At 39.5% G+C, this 21163-nt stretch overlaps 1 protein-coding gene across 1 annotated transcript in view; it reads left to right on the forward strand.

Annotated features, from left to right (window-relative positions):
- The window catches only part of LOC145347031 (peroxidasin homolog), a 403231-nt gene that overhangs the window by 215912 nt on the left and 166156 nt on the right, over window positions 1–21163 (forward strand). The window contains exons 6-8 of the mRNA XM_080194932.1: window positions 12066–12137; window positions 17916–18085; window positions 20792–20909. Of these exons, the coding sequence (XP_080051058.1) occupies window positions 12066–12137; window positions 17916–18085; window positions 20792–20909 (360 nt within the window). The remainder of the gene's footprint in view (window positions 1–12065; window positions 12138–17915; window positions 18086–20791; window positions 20910–21163) is intronic.

Here is a 21163-nt window from a genome sequence, read left to right on the forward strand (position 1 = left end):
TTGTGGAAAATCAAGACTGTTCGTTAGCTGAATAAGCATACTTTAAATTTGATTTTTGTATTTTTAAAGCCATTTTTAGTAATGTAGTTGAAAGAGAATGCATAATCTATTGTGCTAAATAAGGTTAATATTGTAAAAGCATCAAGCAAGTCATTGCATCTGCAACCTCTTAAGAATTAAGATACTTAAGAATTTTAGGTACTTTACCACTTCTATGTTCTACCTTTAACAAACATCTCTGAATAGCCAAGTTATGGCTCTCATATTCTCAAAGGGTATCAAAGTCAGAGACACAGGTGTACATAGAAAAAGCACAAAACACAGCTGCTAACAATTAACCCCCAGCTTATTTGGAAAGTCTGTATTTAAAATTTAGTATGTACTACATTTTCACAAAAACAGCACTGAAACAAAGAAGCCAAAACAAGGTCACTTGCACTTGATGTAACGGGTTTGTCCTGCATTATGATCACTTTTTATTTAGTTTGGGTGTGCAATAAACACCTCAGGAATAGTAATTATTATTATATCCTCCAAAAATAATATTTCAACTCCAAATAAATTCAGGATTAGAAATATTTTTTACTGAAGTATTTCTGTTGATTTTCTCACCTATATTCTCCTTGCACTCCTCTCCTGAAGACATTGACTTATGTCAGCTAAAATCAAGAAGACTAAAGTCAGATTCCTACAAGCCATTGCCCTGACCACACTGACATCTGGCAAGAATTGTGGGTCTGTTACAAGCGCAACATTAGAGTTCTGAAAAACTTCCAGTAAAGACATCTGAGGTTCATCATATAAATTCAATGACAGGATAAAATCACAAACAACAAATGTCATCTGTCATGCTGGGCTCAACATTCTGGAATATTTCAGATAATTCAACTTAGCTGGGCAGGCCATGTGCCTGCATGAGTGATGACGGAATCCCCAAACAGGTCTTCTACTGGGAACTGTCTCAAGGCAAACAGTACCAAGTACCAATTATACGAGGAAGCCCTGAAAAGAGCTACAAATCTCTGCTTTGCAGACCTTCTCTTCTGAGGAATTACTGGAGCCTTAGGGTTCAGTATACTCCAAGGGCCATCTATGTCAACCGTGCAAAAATGTTATTTGCCCAGAGGCACAGCTGCAAAAGTGCACACAACCATCAGTAACAACATAATCTGCCATTTCTGTGGATGTCCATGCCCATCACGCACCACACTCTTTAGTCATGAGAGAATCTATAGATGATCATGAAGTTACTTAGAGATTGGACATATTCAAATAACCATGTGGGTATATTTCCATAGGAGTCATGTGCCTTACATTCAATTTGATTTGATTTATTATTGTCACATGTATCAGTATGTAGTGAAAAGTATTGTTTGTTGCACGCTGTACAGCCAAAGCATACTGTACGTAGAGAAGGAAAGGAGAAGATGCAGAATGTAGTATTATGGTCACAGCTAGGATGTGGAGAGAGATCAATTTAATATGAGGTAGATCCATTCAAAAGTCTGATGGCAGCAGGGAAGGAGCTATTCTTGAGTCAGTTGGTTAATGATTTTTTTGTATCTTTTTCCTGACGGAAGATGGTGGAAGAGAGTATGTCCAAAGTGTGTGAGGTCCCTGATTATGCTGGCTGTTTTTCCAAGGTACTGGGAAGTGTAGACAGAGTTAATGGCTGGGTGGCTGGTTTGAGTGATGGACTAGGCTTTGTTCTTGGACAGAGCAGGAGCCATACCAAACTGTGATATAACCAAAAGAATGCTTTATATGGTGTTTCTGTGAGAGTTATAGCAGATATGCCAAATTTCCTTCACTTTTCTTAACTGTCGCATCAGTGTGGAGGGACCAGTACAGGTTGTTGATGATCTGGACACCTAGAAACTTGAAGCTCTTTATCATTTCCACTTTGTTCCCATTAGTGTAGAGAGGGGCATGTCCTTCATTATGTTTCCTGAAGTCGATAACTATCTCCTTCATTTTGTTGACATTGAGGGAGAAATTATTGTTCACCAGATTCTCTATCTCTTTCCTGTATTCCATCTCATCATTGTTTGAGATCCAACTCACTACCGTGATGTCATCAGCAAACTTGAAAATTGAGTGGAGGAGATTCATTTCCCAAGTTGCTATTTTTTACATGTAAAACCTTGATAATGCATGCTAATTGCAGAGGACATCCCAACCAATCTTTTTTTCTTTTCTACTTGAAATATGCACATGCCATTCCAGCAGTGAAGTACTGGATTGTTGTTATGAGTGAGAAGCTTAGATGACCTACCCTTCAAAAATGAACAAATGCTGTTGTCAAATTAAGAACCTTACCATCATTCCAGCTGGGATCAGCAACACAGCACTGACAAGGAACTTGAGCTAATCTTGCTGATCAACCATTCACTGGATAAATATATGAACAGACCTTGGACTGACAGCACAACTGATTCTTGAAAACCAGGTCTTAACTCAAAGCATCGTAACTTGGAATCAATTTTTCCATAAGAAACAATGTTATAAATGGGGGTTTGGTTCCTGAACCAAGGCTCAACACCATATTTCTACCACAATAACTAAGAATTTTGCATTCAATCAACATCTCCTTCACCAGGTTTATGCATTTTTGCCATTATTTTGTGCAAAGAAACTAAATTTGAGGAAAGGGTTTGGAAAAATAAAGACACCAAGTACTCTAAAAATCTGTCTCACCAGCAACTGAATGTTGATGTACATGAATGAACACCACAGATCTGGCATCATAAAGTCAAAATCAATGTGGGAAAGTTGAAACAAGGTATCAATTTATAAATATAGAATGCACCATTTGTCATAACTCATTGAATCATTGAATCCTACAGTGCAGAAGGATGTAATTCAGCCCATCAAGTCTACACTGACCACAGTCCCACCCAGACCTATATCACCCATGCATTTACCCCAGTCAGTCCACCTATACTAAGAGGCAATTTAGTATAGCCAATCCATCTAACCGCACGTCTTTGGACTATGAGAGGAAACCCACACAGACACAATGGGAATGTGCAAACACTGCACAGACAGTGACCTAAGCTGGGAATTAACCAGGTCCCTGGTGCTGTGAGGCAACAGTGCTAAGCACTGTGCAACTGTTGCGCCCCAACTCAAACATCATAAAGTCGAGGATTGTCAGTATGAGAGATCCAGGGAGCCATTGACTGAGCAAGAATAGCTTATTGGTTACATTTAAACTGACTAATGGTTTTATCTTCAGTTGGCACATTTTGCAATTGTTCATTTAAACAAATTGAGCAGCAAATTGCTTCTGCTTTGAAACTGCCAAAACAAAGTACACAAATGCAATAATTTTCCAAGGGATAGCGTAGGAGTCAACAGATTGGGTAATTATTCAAAATATTTGACAGGCATGCATTCTGACAAGCCCGTCCACTCCATCTTTATGGTTGAGATACTCACAATTTAAGTGAATGGATGTTGACAATTTTCTTGCATATCTTTTAGGCAATGTTGGAAAATTAGGGATCAATATCTATTCTGCTCATAGATTTTTGTCCAGAATCTAAAATCTTTTGTTTATTTTACATTAACCCATTGCGCATACAGATTACAGAACATATTAGTGTACAATGGCTCGATGAAGAAAAAGATATAACATAAAGATTACCTAAATTCTACACGATTCTAATTTTGAAACAAACTTATGACAATACTTTTACTGTACTTTTAAATAGATCAGGACAAATAGAGCAAAGATTTGATTTTTTTTATTGATCAACATATAGCAGAGATAGGGATGTAGGGTTGGGACAAAGGACTCGCACAAAAACTTTAATTCCTCTTCTCACAGAATCATAACGTGCAGAAAAGGCCCTTCGGCCCTTTGAGTCTGCACTGACACATGAGAACCACCTAACCTACCTACCTAGTCCCATTTACCAGAACCTGGCCCATAGCCTTGAATGTTATGACATGCCAAGTGCTTATCCAGGTACCTTTGAAAGAATGTGAGGCAGCCCACCTCCACTACCCTTTCAGCAGCACATTCCAGACCGTCACCACCCTTTGGGTAAAAGGATTTTCCTCAACATTTTCATGCTTCTCTCCTTGAAATTGTGTCTTCTCGTGACTGATCTTTCAATGAAGAGGAACAGAAGCTCCCTATCCACCCTATCCATGTCTCTCATAATCTGTTACACCTCAATCAAGTCGCCCCCTCAGTCTTCTCTGCTCCAACAAAAACAACCCAAGTCTATGCAACCTCTCTCCATAAGTTAAATGTGCTATCTCAGGCAACATCTTGGTGAATCTCCTCTGCACCCTCTCCAGTGCAATCACGTCCTTTCAATAATGTGGTGACCAGAACTGTGTGAAGTACTCATCTGTGGCCTCACCAAAGTTCAATGCAACTCCAACATGACTTCCCTCTTTTGTAATCTGTGTCTCAATTGATAAAGGCAAGAGCCCCATATGCATTTTTCACAATCCTACTATAATGCCCTTCCACCTTCAGAAATCTACGGACAAACACACTGGGGTCCCTTTGTTCTTCAGAATTTCCTCACGTCATGCCATTCATTGAATTCTTCCTTGTTAAATTACTCTTTCCAAAGTGTATCACCTCACATTTCTCAGGGTTAAGTTCTGTCTGCTACTTTTCTGCCCACTTGACCATCCCATCTATATCTTGTAGCCCAAGACACTCAATCTCACTGCTAACCAGCTGGCCAATCTTTACGTCATCTGCAAACTTACTAATGCTTCCCCCATAGAGTTCTCTTTGTTGTTTATATAAGTGATGAATAAGAGGGGACCCAGCACAGATCCCTACAGTTCGCCAATATTTACTGGCTTCCAGTCACTAAAACAGCCTTCTATCATCACCCTGTGTCTCCTACAACTCAATCAATTTTGAAGCCACTTTGTATCCCATGTGTATTTGCCTTCTTTATATGAACTCCTATATGGTGCCCTGTCAAAGGCTTTGCTGAAATCCATATAAAGTACATCAACTGCACTATCCTAATCTACACACTTGGTCACCTCCCCAAAAATTCAATCAAATTTGTATGGCATGACCTCCCTCTGACAAAGCTGTGTTCACTATCCAACCTTGCCTCTCCAAGTGGAGATAGATTCTCTCCTTCAGAATTTTTTCCAATAGATTCCTACCACTGACGTGTGACTCACTAGTTTATAGTTCCTAGCTTAACTGTACAAACCTTCTTAAATAGCAGACCCTTATTAACTGTCTTCCAGTCCTCTGGCAACTCCCCTGTGACTAAGCCCATTCCTGAGTTTTTATTGTAGATCTCCAGACAGTCAGTGGGAAATTGAGGAGCAAGTATGTGCACAATTCATGAAGGTGAGTAAAAGAAATAACAATAGGGTAATTGTATTAGTTGATTTCAACTTACCTAACATTGATTGGAATAGACATATTGCTAAGGACTTGGATGGAGTGGATTTCTTGAAATGTGAACAGGAAAATATTTTATGTGCATATGTAGAGGGTCCATCAAGGGGCAGTACAGGGCTGCACCTAATTCCGGAGAATAAAGTCAGACAGGTAATTGAGATGGTGGTTCAGGAACATTTTAGTGATAGTGACCTCAGTATGGTACAATCTAAACTTGTTATAGACAAAGAAATAGTCAAGTTGCAAAAAAAAAGGTTTGGATTGGGGGAGCGCACATTTTAGTAAAATAAGGCAGAACTAGGCCAAGTTAATGCTGGCATCTCCACATCAACTCTCCTGTGATCACAGAGGAATTAAAAACATTTCAAAGCTCCTGTAATCTTTTCCCTCACTACCCACAGTAGCCTGGAAAATAATTCATGTGGACCTGGAGATTTATTCACTTTTAAAACTGCCAACACCTCCAATACCTTGTCATTCCCTATGTCAATTTGCTCAAGAACCTCATATTCTCTCTCCCTGAATTCTATTCCTTCATTCTCATTCTCTTGGATGAAGACGGAAGTGAAATATTCATTCAACACTCTATCAATGTCCTTTGGCTTGAACCATAGATTTCCCCCTTCATTCCCACTGGGGACCAACTCTTTCCCTGGTTATCTTCTTCCATTGATATATTTACAGAATATCATTGGATTTTCCTTACTTTTACCAGCCAGAGCTTTCTCCTAATCACCTTCTTAATCTCCACCCTGCATTTTCTGTACTCCACTAAGGCCTCCACTGATTTTCTCTTCTTGTACCTGCTAAATGTCTCTCTTTTCACTCTCATCATATCCTAAATATCACTGGTCATCCATGGTTCACTGAGTTTGGTACTCCTTCCTATCACCGTTGAGAGAACAAGTTGGGCCTGTACCCTTCCCATTTCCTTTTCAAATGATTCCCCATTGCTCTTCTGTAGATTTCCCCATTAGTAGATATTCCCAGTCTAACTTGGCCTGGTCCTGCCTTATATTACTAAAATGTGCTCTCCCCCAATCCAAAACGTCTTGTTTTTTGCAATTTGACTATTCCTTTGTCCATAACAAGCTCAGATTGTACCATGCTGAGGTTGCTATCACTAAAATGCTCCCCCACCACCATCTCAACTACCTGTCAGGCTTCCTTCCCCAGAATTCGGCACAGCCCTGTGCTGCCCCTTGAAGGACCCTCTACATATTCACCAAAAATATTCTCCTGTTCACATTTCAAGAAATCCACTCCATCTAAGTCCTGAGCAATATGTCTATCCCAATCAATGTTAGGAAAGTTGAAATCACGTCATATAATCACCGAATATAGTAACCCTATTGTTATTGTTTTTATTCATCTTTATGAATTGTGCACATATTTGCTCCTCAATTTTCCCACTGATTGTCTTGGGGGGGCGGGGGGTCTGTAATAAACACTTAGCAATGTGCTTGCCCCTTTTTTGTTCCTATGCTCCACTCACAAAGCTTCATTTGATGCCCCCTCCAAGATATCATCTCTCCTTACTGCAGTAATTGACTCCTTAACTAATAATACAATGCCTCCTCCTCCTTCAACAGAGTTTCTTTGTTGTGAGTGCCCATCCAGCAATTTGTGTTTTTATTCATTAGAATTTAGGTGCAAAGATTATGGATTTAGTCTTGGATGATGTGTGTGATTTCAAGCACCTTGGGTTATTGGTGGGAAAAAGATGTATGCGTGGATATTGAAATTGGTCAATGGATTAGCTCTGAATTGGAGGAAGTGCAGTTGAGTGTTATGTGAAGAAAAATATTGCTGAAACTGAAAGGAAGAATCAAATAGGCTCTTCTGAGACCAGCCTTGCTATGTGATGGGAAACATCAAGAAGAGAGGGACAATGGCTAGATACTAATACTGCTGAGAGAGTTGCATAGAGCAATGAGAAGGACAAAATCAGGAACCAGCCCATCAAGGGGTCAGTGAAGACTGTGGGAGCATTGAAGAAAGTAGCCAAGAAAAGATTGAAATGGTATGGTTATCTGTAATGGAGAGAGGGAAAATGTGGTGAGGTCAGTGGTGGAGACTGGACTGCGAGGATAAGGAGAAGAGGAAGGCCCTACTCAAGATGGAAGGATGCGGAGATGAAAGTTTTAAATACAGCGGGATTGTAAGAGGAATAGGTAACTGATAGAAGGAGATGGACAAGGGTGATCAACCAGCATTATAAATGGTAGAAGTTGAAACACTTTAGCTCCAAGAATTCAAAACTTTAGTTAGTCTCAATGTTGAAGCCTGACCCAATAGCACTGGTAGAATACAGTCTTGATACAACAATTCTCAAATCACACCACAATACACAATGGTCCGGACCTTGCATGAAGCAGTAATAATTGTTGGACTGCTGTTCCACTCCTACTTTTCTATACCTGGTGCTGTTCTGCATGTCTGGCTCGGTATTCCAAGGCTGGGTTCTTTAGACATGTGGAGTGTATAGACCCACAAAAACCAACATCACAACACTGGAGGATCAGGGAGGAAGTCAAACCATGCTCCTTTTTTTGGCTCTAGCTGCCATAAAGTAAGTTTAAAATGTGTACTATGAATGGGTGAGTGGGCAGGGTTGTAGGTGGATAGGTGGAGGAGCTAAATGGCTAAGTGAGTAGGTTGGGTGAAGTAAGTGATTAAGTGAGCAGTATTGGGCAGGTAAGTGGATAAAATGGAAGAAGGATGATATAGTAAGTGGATAGGATGACTTGGTGGAAGGTGGTTAGGTAGGTATGTGGGTTGTGTGACAGATGGATAAGGTGGTATGTGGATCAAATGGAAGGATTTTACTAGGATGCTACTGGGATTTGATGGATTGAGTTATAAGGAGAGGTTGAATAGACTGGGACTTTTTTCTCTGGAGTGTAAGAGGCTGAGGGGTGACCTTATAGAAGTCTATAAAATAATGAGGGGCGTAGGCAAAGTAGATAGTCAATATCTTTTCCCAAAGATAGGGGAGTCTAAAACTAGAGGGCATAGGTTTAAAGTGAGAGATGAGAGATACAAAAGTATCCAGAGGGGCATTTTTTTCACACAGAGGGTGATAAGTATCTGGAACAAGCTGCTAGAGGTAGTAGTAAAGGTCGGTACAATTTTATCTTTTAAAAAGCATTTAGGTAGTTATGTGGGTATGATGGGTATAGCGGGATATGAGCCAAATGGGGGCTATTGGGAATAATTTCAGGGTTTAACAAAAAGGGCGGCATGGACAAAAGGCCTGTTTCCATGCTGTAAACCTCTATGACTCTATGATAGCTGGGGGTTGGGTAGTAGGTGAATAGGGTGGAAGGTAGGAAGGGTGGCAAGTGGGAAGGATGGCAGGTGTTTAGGATGGCAGCTGGTGAAGGTGGAAGGTGGTAGGTGACTAGGATGGTAGGTGAGTAAGATGGAAGGCAGGTAGGGTGGCAGGCAGGTGGGATGTCAGGTGATTGTGGTGGCAGGTGGATGACATTGCCGATCAGAAGTTCAAACTGACTGAGCAATTCCCACTAAGGGTCAGAACTGCTGTGGGATCCTGACACACATCTTAAGTTATACATCTGATCTTCAACAATTGGAAGATCGGAAAATCTGGGTATCAGATGCATCTGCATCTGCATATCAGTTTTAGTCAGTGTGGTACTGTGTTCCCATAAATTACTGTTTGTCATATTTAATACCGGCATTAGTGAAATTATTTGAATCCAGTTTCTCACATTAAAACAGTACAGACAGCATTTTGTTTTGACTACATGTCAATAGTGACTTCTCTTCAACAGCAATGGGTTAGTTAGAAAGTTCTTTGAAGTAGCCTGAGCTGCTATATGGAAACATTGTTTTTTTTATGTCAATATACTGAATAGTAAAAAACGAGATATAATTCATAGTGGTCAGATGCAAACGTATTGATTTACTAGACTAAGCCTTCTGAGATCATTCAAGCATTCAATTATAGGCCGGTTAGCCTGACTGCGGTCTTTGGCAAGATTTTAAAGTCCATTATTAAAGATCAGGTCGGAGAGTACTTGGAAATGCATGAGGACTGAGCCACCACGGCTTTGTCAAGGGAAGGTCATGTCTGACATATCTGTTGGAGTTCTTTTAGGAGATAACAAGGAAGTTAGATAAAGAAGAACTAATGGATAAGATTTTCTTAGATTTCCAGAAGACCTTTGACAATGTGCCACTTAGGAGACTGTTAAGTAAGTTAAGAGTCCATGGTGTTAAGAGTAAGATCCGAGCATGGATAGAGGATTGGCTGACTGATAGAAGGCAGAGAATGGGGATAAAGAAGTCTTTCACAAGATGGCAGCTGGTGGCTAGTAGTGTGCCTCAGGGATCAGTTCTGGGACTATAACTTTTCACAATATACATTCATGATTTAGAGGAAGGAACTGAAGGCACTGTTGCTAAGTTTGCAGATGATACAGAGATACGTGGAGAACAAGTTGTATTGAGGAAGAAGGAGGACTGCAGAAGGACTTGGACAGGTTAGGAGAGTGGGCAAAGAAGTGGCAGATGGAATACAACGTGGAAAAGTGTGAGGTTATGCACTTTGGAAAGAGGAATGGAAGCGTAGACTATTTTCTAAATGGAAAAATGTTTAGGAAATCAGAAACACAAAGGGACTTGGGAGTCATTGTTCAAGATCCTCTTAAGGTCAAAGTGCAGATTCAGTCGGCAGCTAGAAAGGCAAATGCAATGTTAGCATTCATGTTGAGAGGCCTACAATACAAGAGCAAGGACGTACCTCTGAGGCTGTATAAGGCTCTGGTCAGACCCCATTTGGAGTATTCTGAGCAGTTTTGGGCCCCATATCTAAGGAAGAATGTGCTAGCCTTGGAAAGGGTCCAGAGGAGGTTCACAAGAATGATCCCTGGAAAGAAGAGTTTGTCATATGAGGAATGGTTGAGGACTTTGGGTTTGTAGTCGTTGGAGTTTAGAAGGATGAGGGAGGATGAAACTTACAGGATACTGCAAGGCCTGAATAGAATGGATGTGGAGAGGATGTTTCCACTAGTAGGAAAATCTAAAACCAGAGGGCACAACCTCAGCCTAAAGAGACAATCATTTAAAATGGAGATGAGGAGGAATTTCTTCATCCAGAGAGTGGTGAATTTGTGGAACTCTTTGCCACAGAAGGCTGTGGAGGCCAGGTCATTGAGTGTCTTTAAGACAGAGATAGATAGGTTCTTGATTAATAAGGGGATTAGGGGTTATGGGGAAATGGCAGGAGAATGGGGATGAGAAAAATATCAGCCATGATTGAATGGCGGAGCAGACTTGATTGGCCGAGAGGCCTAATTCTTCTCCTATGTCTAACAGTCTTATAGTCTAAGCAAATAGAGGCATTGTTTTACCACAGGACGTTTAGGCATATTATGTTCCCTACAATAGTACTAGGTTAAAAGGATACATATTTACCATGAGAGCTAGATGTTCTTCATTCAACGGCCAAAAAGTGGAATCTCTATGATTGTGGCCTCCCTACTTGATTAACAAAAATCAGAATACAACAACTTGCATTAATCTATCACCAATGACAATAATCTTGCAGAGGTCAATGGGATCATTGGCAATTTGACCTAACTTTGAAGATGTCCCCCAATTCATCTCTCAAATCAGACTTGATATACTGTACTCCAAATCAGGTACCAACAGGAGTGTGTTTCAGATCAGATACCAAACATTTGTCTGTAAAGAACGCACACTAATCTTCAGATCAGAAAGCAAACACCAGAGACCAGACAGCGTGTAGGAGCTTGTCAGATCACATACATATCATGCTGACAGAAAGAACTTTCATTTATTTAGAACCTCTATTTGCACCTCAGAAATATTCCAAAATGCTATACAAATAGTGAATTTGAAGTACAGTCATTTTTGTTAAGTAGACAAATAGGGCACCCACATATTACAATCTATCCCATTTTTGTTTCTGTTGGCAAGGACACTAGGGTAATATCTGCTCTTTGCACAGACTATAGAATGTTTGCTGTCGCTCAGGACAGGTAAATAGAGATTTGGTTAACATCTCCTTCGAAGCATAGTAACTCTGACAATACAGCACACTAAAATGTCAATGTAGATTATGTGCTCAAGACTGTAGCAGTTGAAGAAGGCAGCTCATCAGCACCTTCTCAATGGTCAATGAATGCTGGCCTAGCCAGCGAAGCCCACAACCTTTGAATGAACTTAAAAAAGAGGTTCTGGAGTGGGACTTGAATTCATGATTTTTGAGGTGAGTGTTACCAAATCAACAAAGTTGGCACTTGATCAGAGAATGGTAGAACCTCAATATATTTTGAATTGATATATCAGAAGATGTACATTAAACTCTTGGAAACTCTTGATTCACCAAGACTGGCAGATTAGATTGTGTACTCAAAGCCCACTGCAATCTATGTTGTCACTAAATCCCTTGACAGATAAGGGATAAGATGAAACTAACCATCTTCTTTCCAGACTGGCAATTTTGATTAGTCAGTGCATTATTGTGAGGTTATAGCGAAACTAATGGAAACAGTGAGCCATGCAGATACTTTTACAGAAATTTAATTATTGGATATGTTGATGATAAAAAAAATGAGGTAACTAGATACAAAACCTGATTCTTTTGTTATTAACTTGTCTTGTTAATTTTCAGATTCTTACACAATAACAAAATATCAAGAATTCCTGCTGGAACCTTCTCACATCTCAATTCATTAAAACGACTGTAAGTGCTGCAGAATTTTGCTATTTGTTCAACATTGGTCTGGCTTTGTGTGCTGTTCTCGCAATTTACCTAATTGAATCACATATTATATAAGTGCTTTGAGATGTTTGAATTGCTGATTTGCTATCTAAGTGCAGGTAATATCATTTTTTAGGAAATCATCAGTTTATTGGTTTTATCAGCAGTTTTCTTACATTGCATTGGGTTAGATTTTACTGGAGAAGGATACTGAACAGTTTCTGGCATTAGTTAGTTCCCCCTGAAACTTTCAGCTCAAAGATATTTACTCACAAGATTGTTGAAAATGTGAACTGATACCAGTACAGTGAGGAAAACAGCAATGTGGGACCTGATTCAACAGGATACATCCATAACCAGACTGGGAAACAAACAAGAGGAAAGACTAAGGAGGAAGGTGAATTAAAGTAGTCAAATTTAATTTCAAGTTGAGCAGTACGGTAGCACAGTGGTTAGCACAGCTGCATCATAGTGCCAGGGACCTGTGTTCAATTCTGGTCTTCAGTGATTGTCTGTATGGAGTTTGTACATTCTCCCCATGTCTGTGTGGGTTTCCTCCAAGTGTTAGGGCTACCTTCCACAGTCCAAAGATGTGCAGGTTTTGTAGATTGGCCATGCTAAATTGCCCTTTAGTGCCAGGGAGATTAGCAGGGTAAATATGTGGAGATAACACCTGGATGGGATTGTTGTTGGTGCAGGTTTGGTGAGCCAAATGGCCTTCTGCACTGCAGAGATTCTAAGATACTAAAGACAGAGAAATAAAGAGAAGAAAATAAATGTTAGATTAAAAGGAAAGAAAAGGACTGAAAGGAAAAGAAAGAAAAAGTTGATATTTAAATTTAACATTTTAAAAAATCTTCTGTAAAAAATTCCAAACATGAATGACTGGGACTCCACCATTGTATTGGTTAATTTAAGAGCTAGAAATTGTGATTCAAAGTAATTAACATTTGACACATTGTTAAAAAGATGCTTTTGCTGCAGCTACAAATTAATAGCCTTAAGTATTAGTGGTGCACTTAATTCATATCTATTGCACAAATGTAACAACTTCAAGGCCTTCAGTGTATGCTACTTGTGATCTAAAAGCAAAGAGAAGTCCTTGGGAAGCTAATGGTAGAGTGATAAAACTCAGAGAGCAACTTTTGGATATTTTCAATTACTAACACATCTGCTCAATGTCTGAAGTTGTTGTGCTCTCTATACATTGCAAACATTGAGGGACAATAGCCTCATTTTTATTGTGACCCATGTCAATTTAAGTTTAACAACCATAGTTTATCAGCAGCCTTTCTTAAGATATTGTCCTGAACACATAGGGTTACATAGAATTTACAGCATGGAAGAAACAACAGGTCAAAGAGCAAAGGAGGTGGGGTAGCATTCTTAATCAAGGAATGTTTCAGAGCAGTTATTGAATCATGACACAAATGTAGGGGATAGTGATGTAGAGTCAGTTTTGGAAATCATGAATAACAGGGAAAGAAAGACAAAGGTGGGAGTAGCCTATGCACCCCCAACATATGATCTCCCAAGAAGTCAGAGCATAAATGGGGAAGTATCAAGGGCATGTTTGAAGGAAACTGCAATTATCATGGGAGATTTTAATCTGTATATTTATTGGACAAACCAAACGGCAAGGGTAATGCAAAAGAAGAATTTGCGGAGTACATCAGGGATTGCTTTTTAGAACAGTGTGTTGAAGAACCTACCCGGGAATGGGCTATTTTAGATCTGCTTTTGTGGAATGAAGAAGGATTAATAAGGAATCTTGTGGTTAAGGATCCCTAGGAGGTGGTGACCACAATATGATAAAATTCCAAGTAAAGTTTTAGGATGAACACCATAGATCTATAACCAGCTTCTTCAACTTAATTAAGGGCAATTGTAATAGTACGAGGGAGGAGTTGTCTAAGGTGAACTAAGCTAAGCTCAGATATAGATCAGTCGATGAGCAGATATTCAATCAGCTGGTCTAAAATGTTCAGCAGGAATTTATCCCAATAAAAAGGAGGGATCCTACAAGAAAGAGCAAAATCAATGGTTTATACAGGAAGTCAAGAATAATGTTAAATTAAAAGGTAGGGTATACAAACTGGCAAATTTTCTCTTAAAATTCATTTTCTCCCTTCTTATGAGATTTTTAGACTTTGGTGCTGGATCCTAAGAACTTCCCAGCCCTCTGGTCTACCACTTTCCCTTGCCAGTTTGTATAGCCAATCTTTTAATTTAACATTATTCTTGACTTTCTGTGTTAACGATTGATTTTGCTCTTTCTTGTAGAATCCCTCTTTTTTAATGGGATAAATTCCTGCTGAACATTTTGGACCAGTTGTTTGAATATCTGCCACTGCTCATCTATTGACCTGTATCTGAGCTTAGCTTAGTTCATCTTAAAAACAAACAGCAAGGGTTTCTAATATACATATATTAGAAGTGGGTGGTTACGGAAAATGTGAGACCTCTACTGAACGAGGTTAGTGAATTGATAACAGCAAACAAAGAAATGGTGGATATGCTAAATAATATTATTGCATCAGTCTTCACTGTGGACAACATTGCAAATATTCCTAAAATGTCAAATGGGCTGATTTCAAATAACATGGTAGAAATTATAATAATCCCAATCACAAGGGATTAAGATTTCTGGAAAACGGCCAAAGTGACTCTCTTGTTCAAAAAGGGAGAAAGGCAGAAGGCAAGGAACTCTTTGCCAGTTAGTTTAATATCTATTATTAGCAAGATGCTGGAGTCAACAATTAAAGAGGAAATAGCTAATCATTTAGGAAAGCTGAATATAATCAAACTAATGCAACATGGTTTTATGAAAGGTAAATCATATTTGACATATTTTCTTGGATTCTTTGAAGGTGTAACAGGGAGAGTAGATAGAAGGGAACCTGGAGATACAGTGTATTTAGATTTATAAAAGGTTTGACAAAGAGCCACATTAGAAGTTGGTGTATAAAATAAAAGCACATGCAATTGGAAGAGGTGTGTTAATATGGATTGAAAACTGGCTGTCAGATTGAAAACAAAGAGTTGGAATAAATGGATCCTTTTCAGAGTGGAAAGATATAACTAGTGGAGTGCCGTAAGGATCAGTTCTTAGTCTGCAATTGTTCACGATTTACATTAATGATGTGGAGGAAGAAACAGAATGTAAGGTTTCCAAATTTGCTGAGGATACAAAGATAGGTGTAAGGGCAGGTTGTGATGAGGATACTATGATTCTCCAAAGAGATATAGATAGATTGGGTGACTGGGCGAAAACCTGACAAATGGAATTTAATGTGGGGAAGTGTGAGGTCATTCACTTTGGTAGGAATAATCAAAGGGCAGATTATTATCTAAATGGAGAGAGACTGTAGGTGAGTGAAATGCAGAAGAATTTAGGTATTCTAGCTCATGAATCACAAAAAGTGAGCAGGCAGGTCCAACAAGTAGTTAGGAAAGCAAATTTTGCCTTCTATTGCAAAGGGATTGGAGTTTAATTCAGGAAGATTTTGTTGCAATTCTACAGGGTATTGGTGGGGTCTTATCTGGAATACCTCATGCACTTTTGATCCTCTTACTTAAAAAATAGATATAGTAACATTGAAGCCACTCTGAAGGAGATTCATAGAATCCCGACAGTGCAGAAGGAGGCCAGTCAGCCCATCAAGCCTGCACCAACAACAATCCCACTCAGGCCCTATCACTGTAACCCCTCGTACTTACCCCATTAATCCAAGCATCCTGGGACACCCAGGGGCAATTTAGCATGGCCAATCAACCTAACTCACACATATTTGGACTCTGGGAGGAAACTGGAGCACTCGGAGGAAACCCATGCAGACGTGGGGAGAATATGTAGGCTCCACATAGACAGTGCCCTCAGCCAAGAATCGAACTCGGGTCCCTGAAGCTATGAAGCAGCAGTACTAACTACTGTGCCACCATGCCACCCAGACTAATTCTGGGATGAGAGGGCTATCCTATCAAAACAGACTAAATAGTCTGGGTCTATAACCCTTGAAGTGTAGATGAGTGAGGGGTGACCTTATTTGAACATATAAGATCCTGAGGGGACTTTACAGGGTAGATGGTGAGATGTTTTCGCTAGCACAAGAATCTCGAACAAGGAGACATAGCTACAAGATAAAGGGCTGGTCATTTAAGACTGAAGTGTGTAGAAATTTCTTCTCACAGAGGGTGGTGAATCTGTGGAATTCTCTGCCCCAAAGATGACCAAGGCTGGATCATTAGAAGTATTCAAAATGGAGATGGATAAATATTTGATAAATCGGGGAATAGAAAGCTATGGGAAAATGGCACAGAAAAGGAGTTGAGGCCGGCATGGATCAATCATGATCATATTGAATGGTGGGGCAGGTTTGAGAGGCCGCAGCTGGAGTACTGTGTGCAGTTTTGGGCGCCGCACCTGCGCAAAGATATTTTGGCCTTGGAGGGAGTGCAGAGGAGGTTTACTAGGCTGATACTGGAGTTGAGGGGGTTGAGCTATGAGGAGAGGCTGAATAAACTAGGCTTGTACTCGGAGTTTAGAAGAATGAGGGGAGATCTCATTGAGACGTATAAGATGATGAATGGGATGGATAGGATAGAGGTGGAGAGACTCTTCCCTCTCAAAAAGGACAGTAGAACTAGGGGGCACAGCCTCAAGATAAAAGGGGGGCGGTTTAGAACGGAGTTGAGGAGGAACTTCTTCACTCAAAGGGTGGTGAAACTCTGGAATTCTCTACCCGTTGAAGTGGTGGAGGCTGCCTCGCTAAATATTTTCAAGAAGCGGGTTGATGGGTTTTTGATAAGAGAGGGGATTAAGGGTTATGGGGAGAGGGCGGGAAAGTGGAACTGAGCCACGACAGATCAGCCATGATCTTATTGAATGGCGGGGCAGGCTCGAAGGGCCAGATGGCCTACTCCTGCTCCTATTTCTTATGTCCTTATGTTCTTATGTACTCCTGATTCTATTTCTTGTGTGTTGTGTTCTTGTAAAAGAGGCCAATTAGCTTATCTGGCCTTTGCTGATACTTAGATCAATTACAAGCTTAACCCAAAGAATTATTTTCCAATAGCTTCAATTGGCCCTTTCAACAGTTTAATCATGTTCATACCAAAATCTGCCTTCCTCCACAGGATGCAGTTCTTTTACAAAATAAATATCCTATATGTGATGAGTTTAACTCTTTTGTTGGTCCTTCCGTTTTTCATCCTTTTCTTATCCTTAGGTAAAGCTTGAAATCATCATGTAGGGATAGTTTGTTTTCTGTATTTGTGATAGGAAAGAAACTCAGAATTAATGAGTTAACATAAATGAAGTGCTGACCAGAAAGCTCCTAGATTTGATCCCTGCACGGTACCATGTTAACGAACCTCAGTGAACAAATGGTCGAAGAATTCAAGTTAACCTAACTTAGGGAAGGGAAAAATTGGAGCCAGAGTTACCAATCCCAATCACTATACAATTGTCCCTGTTGGAAATGTACATACGAGATCAGGTGAATTTAGGATTGGGCTTGGCTGTGATGGCACAATGGCATATAGCCTGAGACCCCTCATTGTCCATAATCACACAAAAAGAGTCCTTAGTGTGGTACTAGATAATTAAGGGTCCCCATGGACCTTTCGGAGAATGGAAAAAGGGGTAATATTGTTGGAAAATAAAAAAAGAAAATCAGTGTTAATTGCATAATGGAAACAATTTTATTACAAAATTCTGCAAGATAGACTAATATTGTCCTTATTTTTGCATGATTACAGCCGCTTGGACTCCAATGGCCTGGTGTGTGACTGTCAGTTAATGTGGCTGGGAGAATTACTAAAGAGCTATGCCCAAAGCAGCAACACTCAAGCTGCTGCAACATGCGAGTATCCCAGGAAATTACAGGGAAGATCAGTTGCCTCTGTAACAACAGAGGAGTTTAACTGTGGTGAGCTTTATTAGCATTATAGACAATCTCTGTTACACATCAGTGCTAAATTACATCTTTTATTGGTTACAACAGTGCATGTGGAAGAAAGAAATGAATTAATAAGAAATAAAACCCAACTCATTAAAACATTAATGTTATTTAAATTACTTGAATGTCATTGATGTTGGGTTGCACTTCATAGGAACTTTTTTCTCAGATCTTTTTGAATTACTTCAATGTTTTGAAGTGTTAGGCAAAATTTTAACTCACTCAAAACCCAAGTTAGTATTGAGCCTTTTACCTCTGTTTAACACTATGATAGAAAAAACCTTTTCTGATATTAATGGGTGAATACTTGTCTTTGTATGGCATTCATTTATCCACTATTTTAAGAGGCTAATGTCTATATTAAAGAAGGTCTGGTATTTGAATGTAGGTAAATATCCTATTCTCTGTTTCATGTTATAATATATAACATGATATAAGGAAGAAATTTTATGTGTGAATTTCCTTGAAACTTAATTTTTAGGTGTTTGGAAGGACAAAACATCTTCGATAGTTACAATACTTTTATGTATTCCTTGAAGGGAAACATATACTCAGGCATGCATTTCATAGGATCATAGAATCCTTACAGTATGTAAGGATGCCATTCAGCCCATCAAGCCCACATTGACAACAACCTTACGCAGGCCCTATCCATGCAACACCCCCCACTGCATTTACCTTGCTGGACCCCTGATGCTAAGGGGCAATTTTGCACGACCAATTAACCTAACCTGCACATCTTTGGCATTTGTGTGCTTATGTGCTCCAATGGGACAATGATGGAAGATTGTCTCTTTTGAAATGCAGGGTCTCCAGCCCCAACTCAGACATGATCTTTTGTTGGGGTGGGGAAACCCACCCTTGCTGCTCTTAAGGTAAATATCCTATTCCCTGTTTCATGTTACAATATGTAACATGATATAAGGAAGAAATTTTATGTGTGCATTTCCATTAAACTTAATTTTTAGGTGTTTGGAAGGACTAAACATCTTTGATAAGTGCAATACTTTAATGTATTCCTTGAAGGGAAACATATACTCAGGCGTGCATTTCATAGAATCCCTACAATGTGGAAGTAGGGCATTCAGCCCATCAAGATGGGATGGAAAGCTGTTAGCCAATCTGATTGGCTGACAGCTCTCCAAAGGAGGGACTTCTTTCCAAGTACAGCTGGAAGCCCCACCTGCTCCTAATTAATGTTCATTTGAGCATAAAATGGAAGCTAGCCTGTTGAAGTCAGTTCCTTATCAACTCTCCAGATGGCTAGAGTTGAGCCTCTGCCATCTGAAAAATTCAGGCCTATGTTTTGATATTTGCAAAAGTCTAGTTGGATACAATCTGTGCTTTGCCTGTTATGAACAGCTGACAGACTACTGTTTGATGTGAGCTGCCAGTTATTGGGATGTATAATCTACATCAGCACTGAAACTCATATACCATGTTATTTATTTGTCTGATAATCAGAACTTCTTTTTGGTTTGACAGCAAAATCCTATAGTGTTAAATAACACTTGTGTTGCTACTGCATAGTAAAAGCATGCATTGACTAGCTTCATCTGTTACTCAAATGTTTGGAACATCCTGCCCTTCCTTAAGAATCTTATATTCTTCAGAGAAACATGATTTAATTATCTTCACAAGAAGATCCAAAGTTGTTCTATGCTCTTGATGGCCTGTCTACCTTTTTCCTTTCCGCGCCAAATAACATCTAGTCCCAGACCTAACTTCACTGTGAAGGTTACACTGAGATCCTTGCTCTGTGGCCCAAGCTTGGTGAATCTTCTAGCCTCTTTTAAATCCTCAGTAACACAGTCTCTTCAATGTTCTGCATGGTGAGCTATTGAGTCAGCATTTTTTTTCTGCCTCAGGTGCAGGACTGGCTCCCTCTGTTTCCCTAATCTCTCTCTCTCTTTCTCTCTTTCTCCAGCTCATGTTTTTGCAGACTCGCTTGGGTCTTTATGTTCAGTAATATCTTAGGAAACCCTGTAACCTGATACTAAAATAGTTAGATTTGGACTTTTCCTCTCAAAATCCATCTCTATAGCAATGTGAATCACTTGGGTTTTGTATTCAGGATAAAGGACCAATTGGCTATCCTTTAGGCTCCAACTCCATTCTATGGAATTAAACAAACAGTTTAAGCTATTACCACTTTTAAAACCTAACGTTCCTAATACTTCACTGTGAGACATGGAAACTAACAATTTACCAACAATCACAGTCTTATAATTGTCCACAGGTGTGAACATCTTGCACCTTCTCAGCAAGCCTCTTGATTTGAGCCCCTCTTGTTCCCATAGCAACAAGCCATCTAGGCTTGTTGTCAGGCAGAATTTAGAACTGGTCTTATGACTATCTTCACTACTTAATTTTATCTTAATTTAAAGAGACAGTCCAAAAATATAACAATCTTACAAACTTCCTATTTATAACAACACAATGATAGGCTTAACATATTTTGATGGGTTAAGAATGAATGGTTAAACCAAGGCTCATTTACTTAGTCCATTAGAAAATAAGCAAACAAGATGAGTCACAAATAGTGCTGTTGACTATTGCTAACAGTAACATGACCCCGAAGAGCCAGAATCTTTGAATGCATAAGAATTAAATATTTTTATTCTGGATATGTATTCCATTTAATTATGTGTGTAATGCAAATTTCCTTTTCTTCAGAGAGACCACGCATCACTTCCGAACCCCAGGATGTGGATGTAACCTTAGGAAATACTGTCTACTTTACCTGCAGAGCTGAGGGGAACCCCAAGCCTAAAATTGTCTGGCTGCACAATAAGTGAGTATGGGTTGGAAAACCTTTTGAGTTGTAAATCTAACGCTGGGATCTGACAGTATGTGACCCTTGGTACACATTACCCTTATTCATTGGCACATATTCCCCTTTCTCATTATTTCTTAAATGTTGAGATTTGATGATAACCATCATAATGTGCTCTGAGAAAATTGCAAATGTCAAAGTAAAATTGAGTTAAACTACATTCTAACTTATGTGATTGATTTGAGCAGCACAGCAATCGATCATGTTAAATA

Source organism: Carcharhinus amblyrhynchos, chromosome 8, assembly GCF_965287045.1.
Source record: "Carcharhinus amblyrhynchos chromosome 8, sCarAmb.v2.hapA, whole genome shotgun sequence".
NCBI classification, from domain to species: domain Eukaryota; kingdom Metazoa; phylum Chordata; class Chondrichthyes; order Carcharhiniformes; family Carcharhinidae; genus Carcharhinus; species Carcharhinus amblyrhynchos.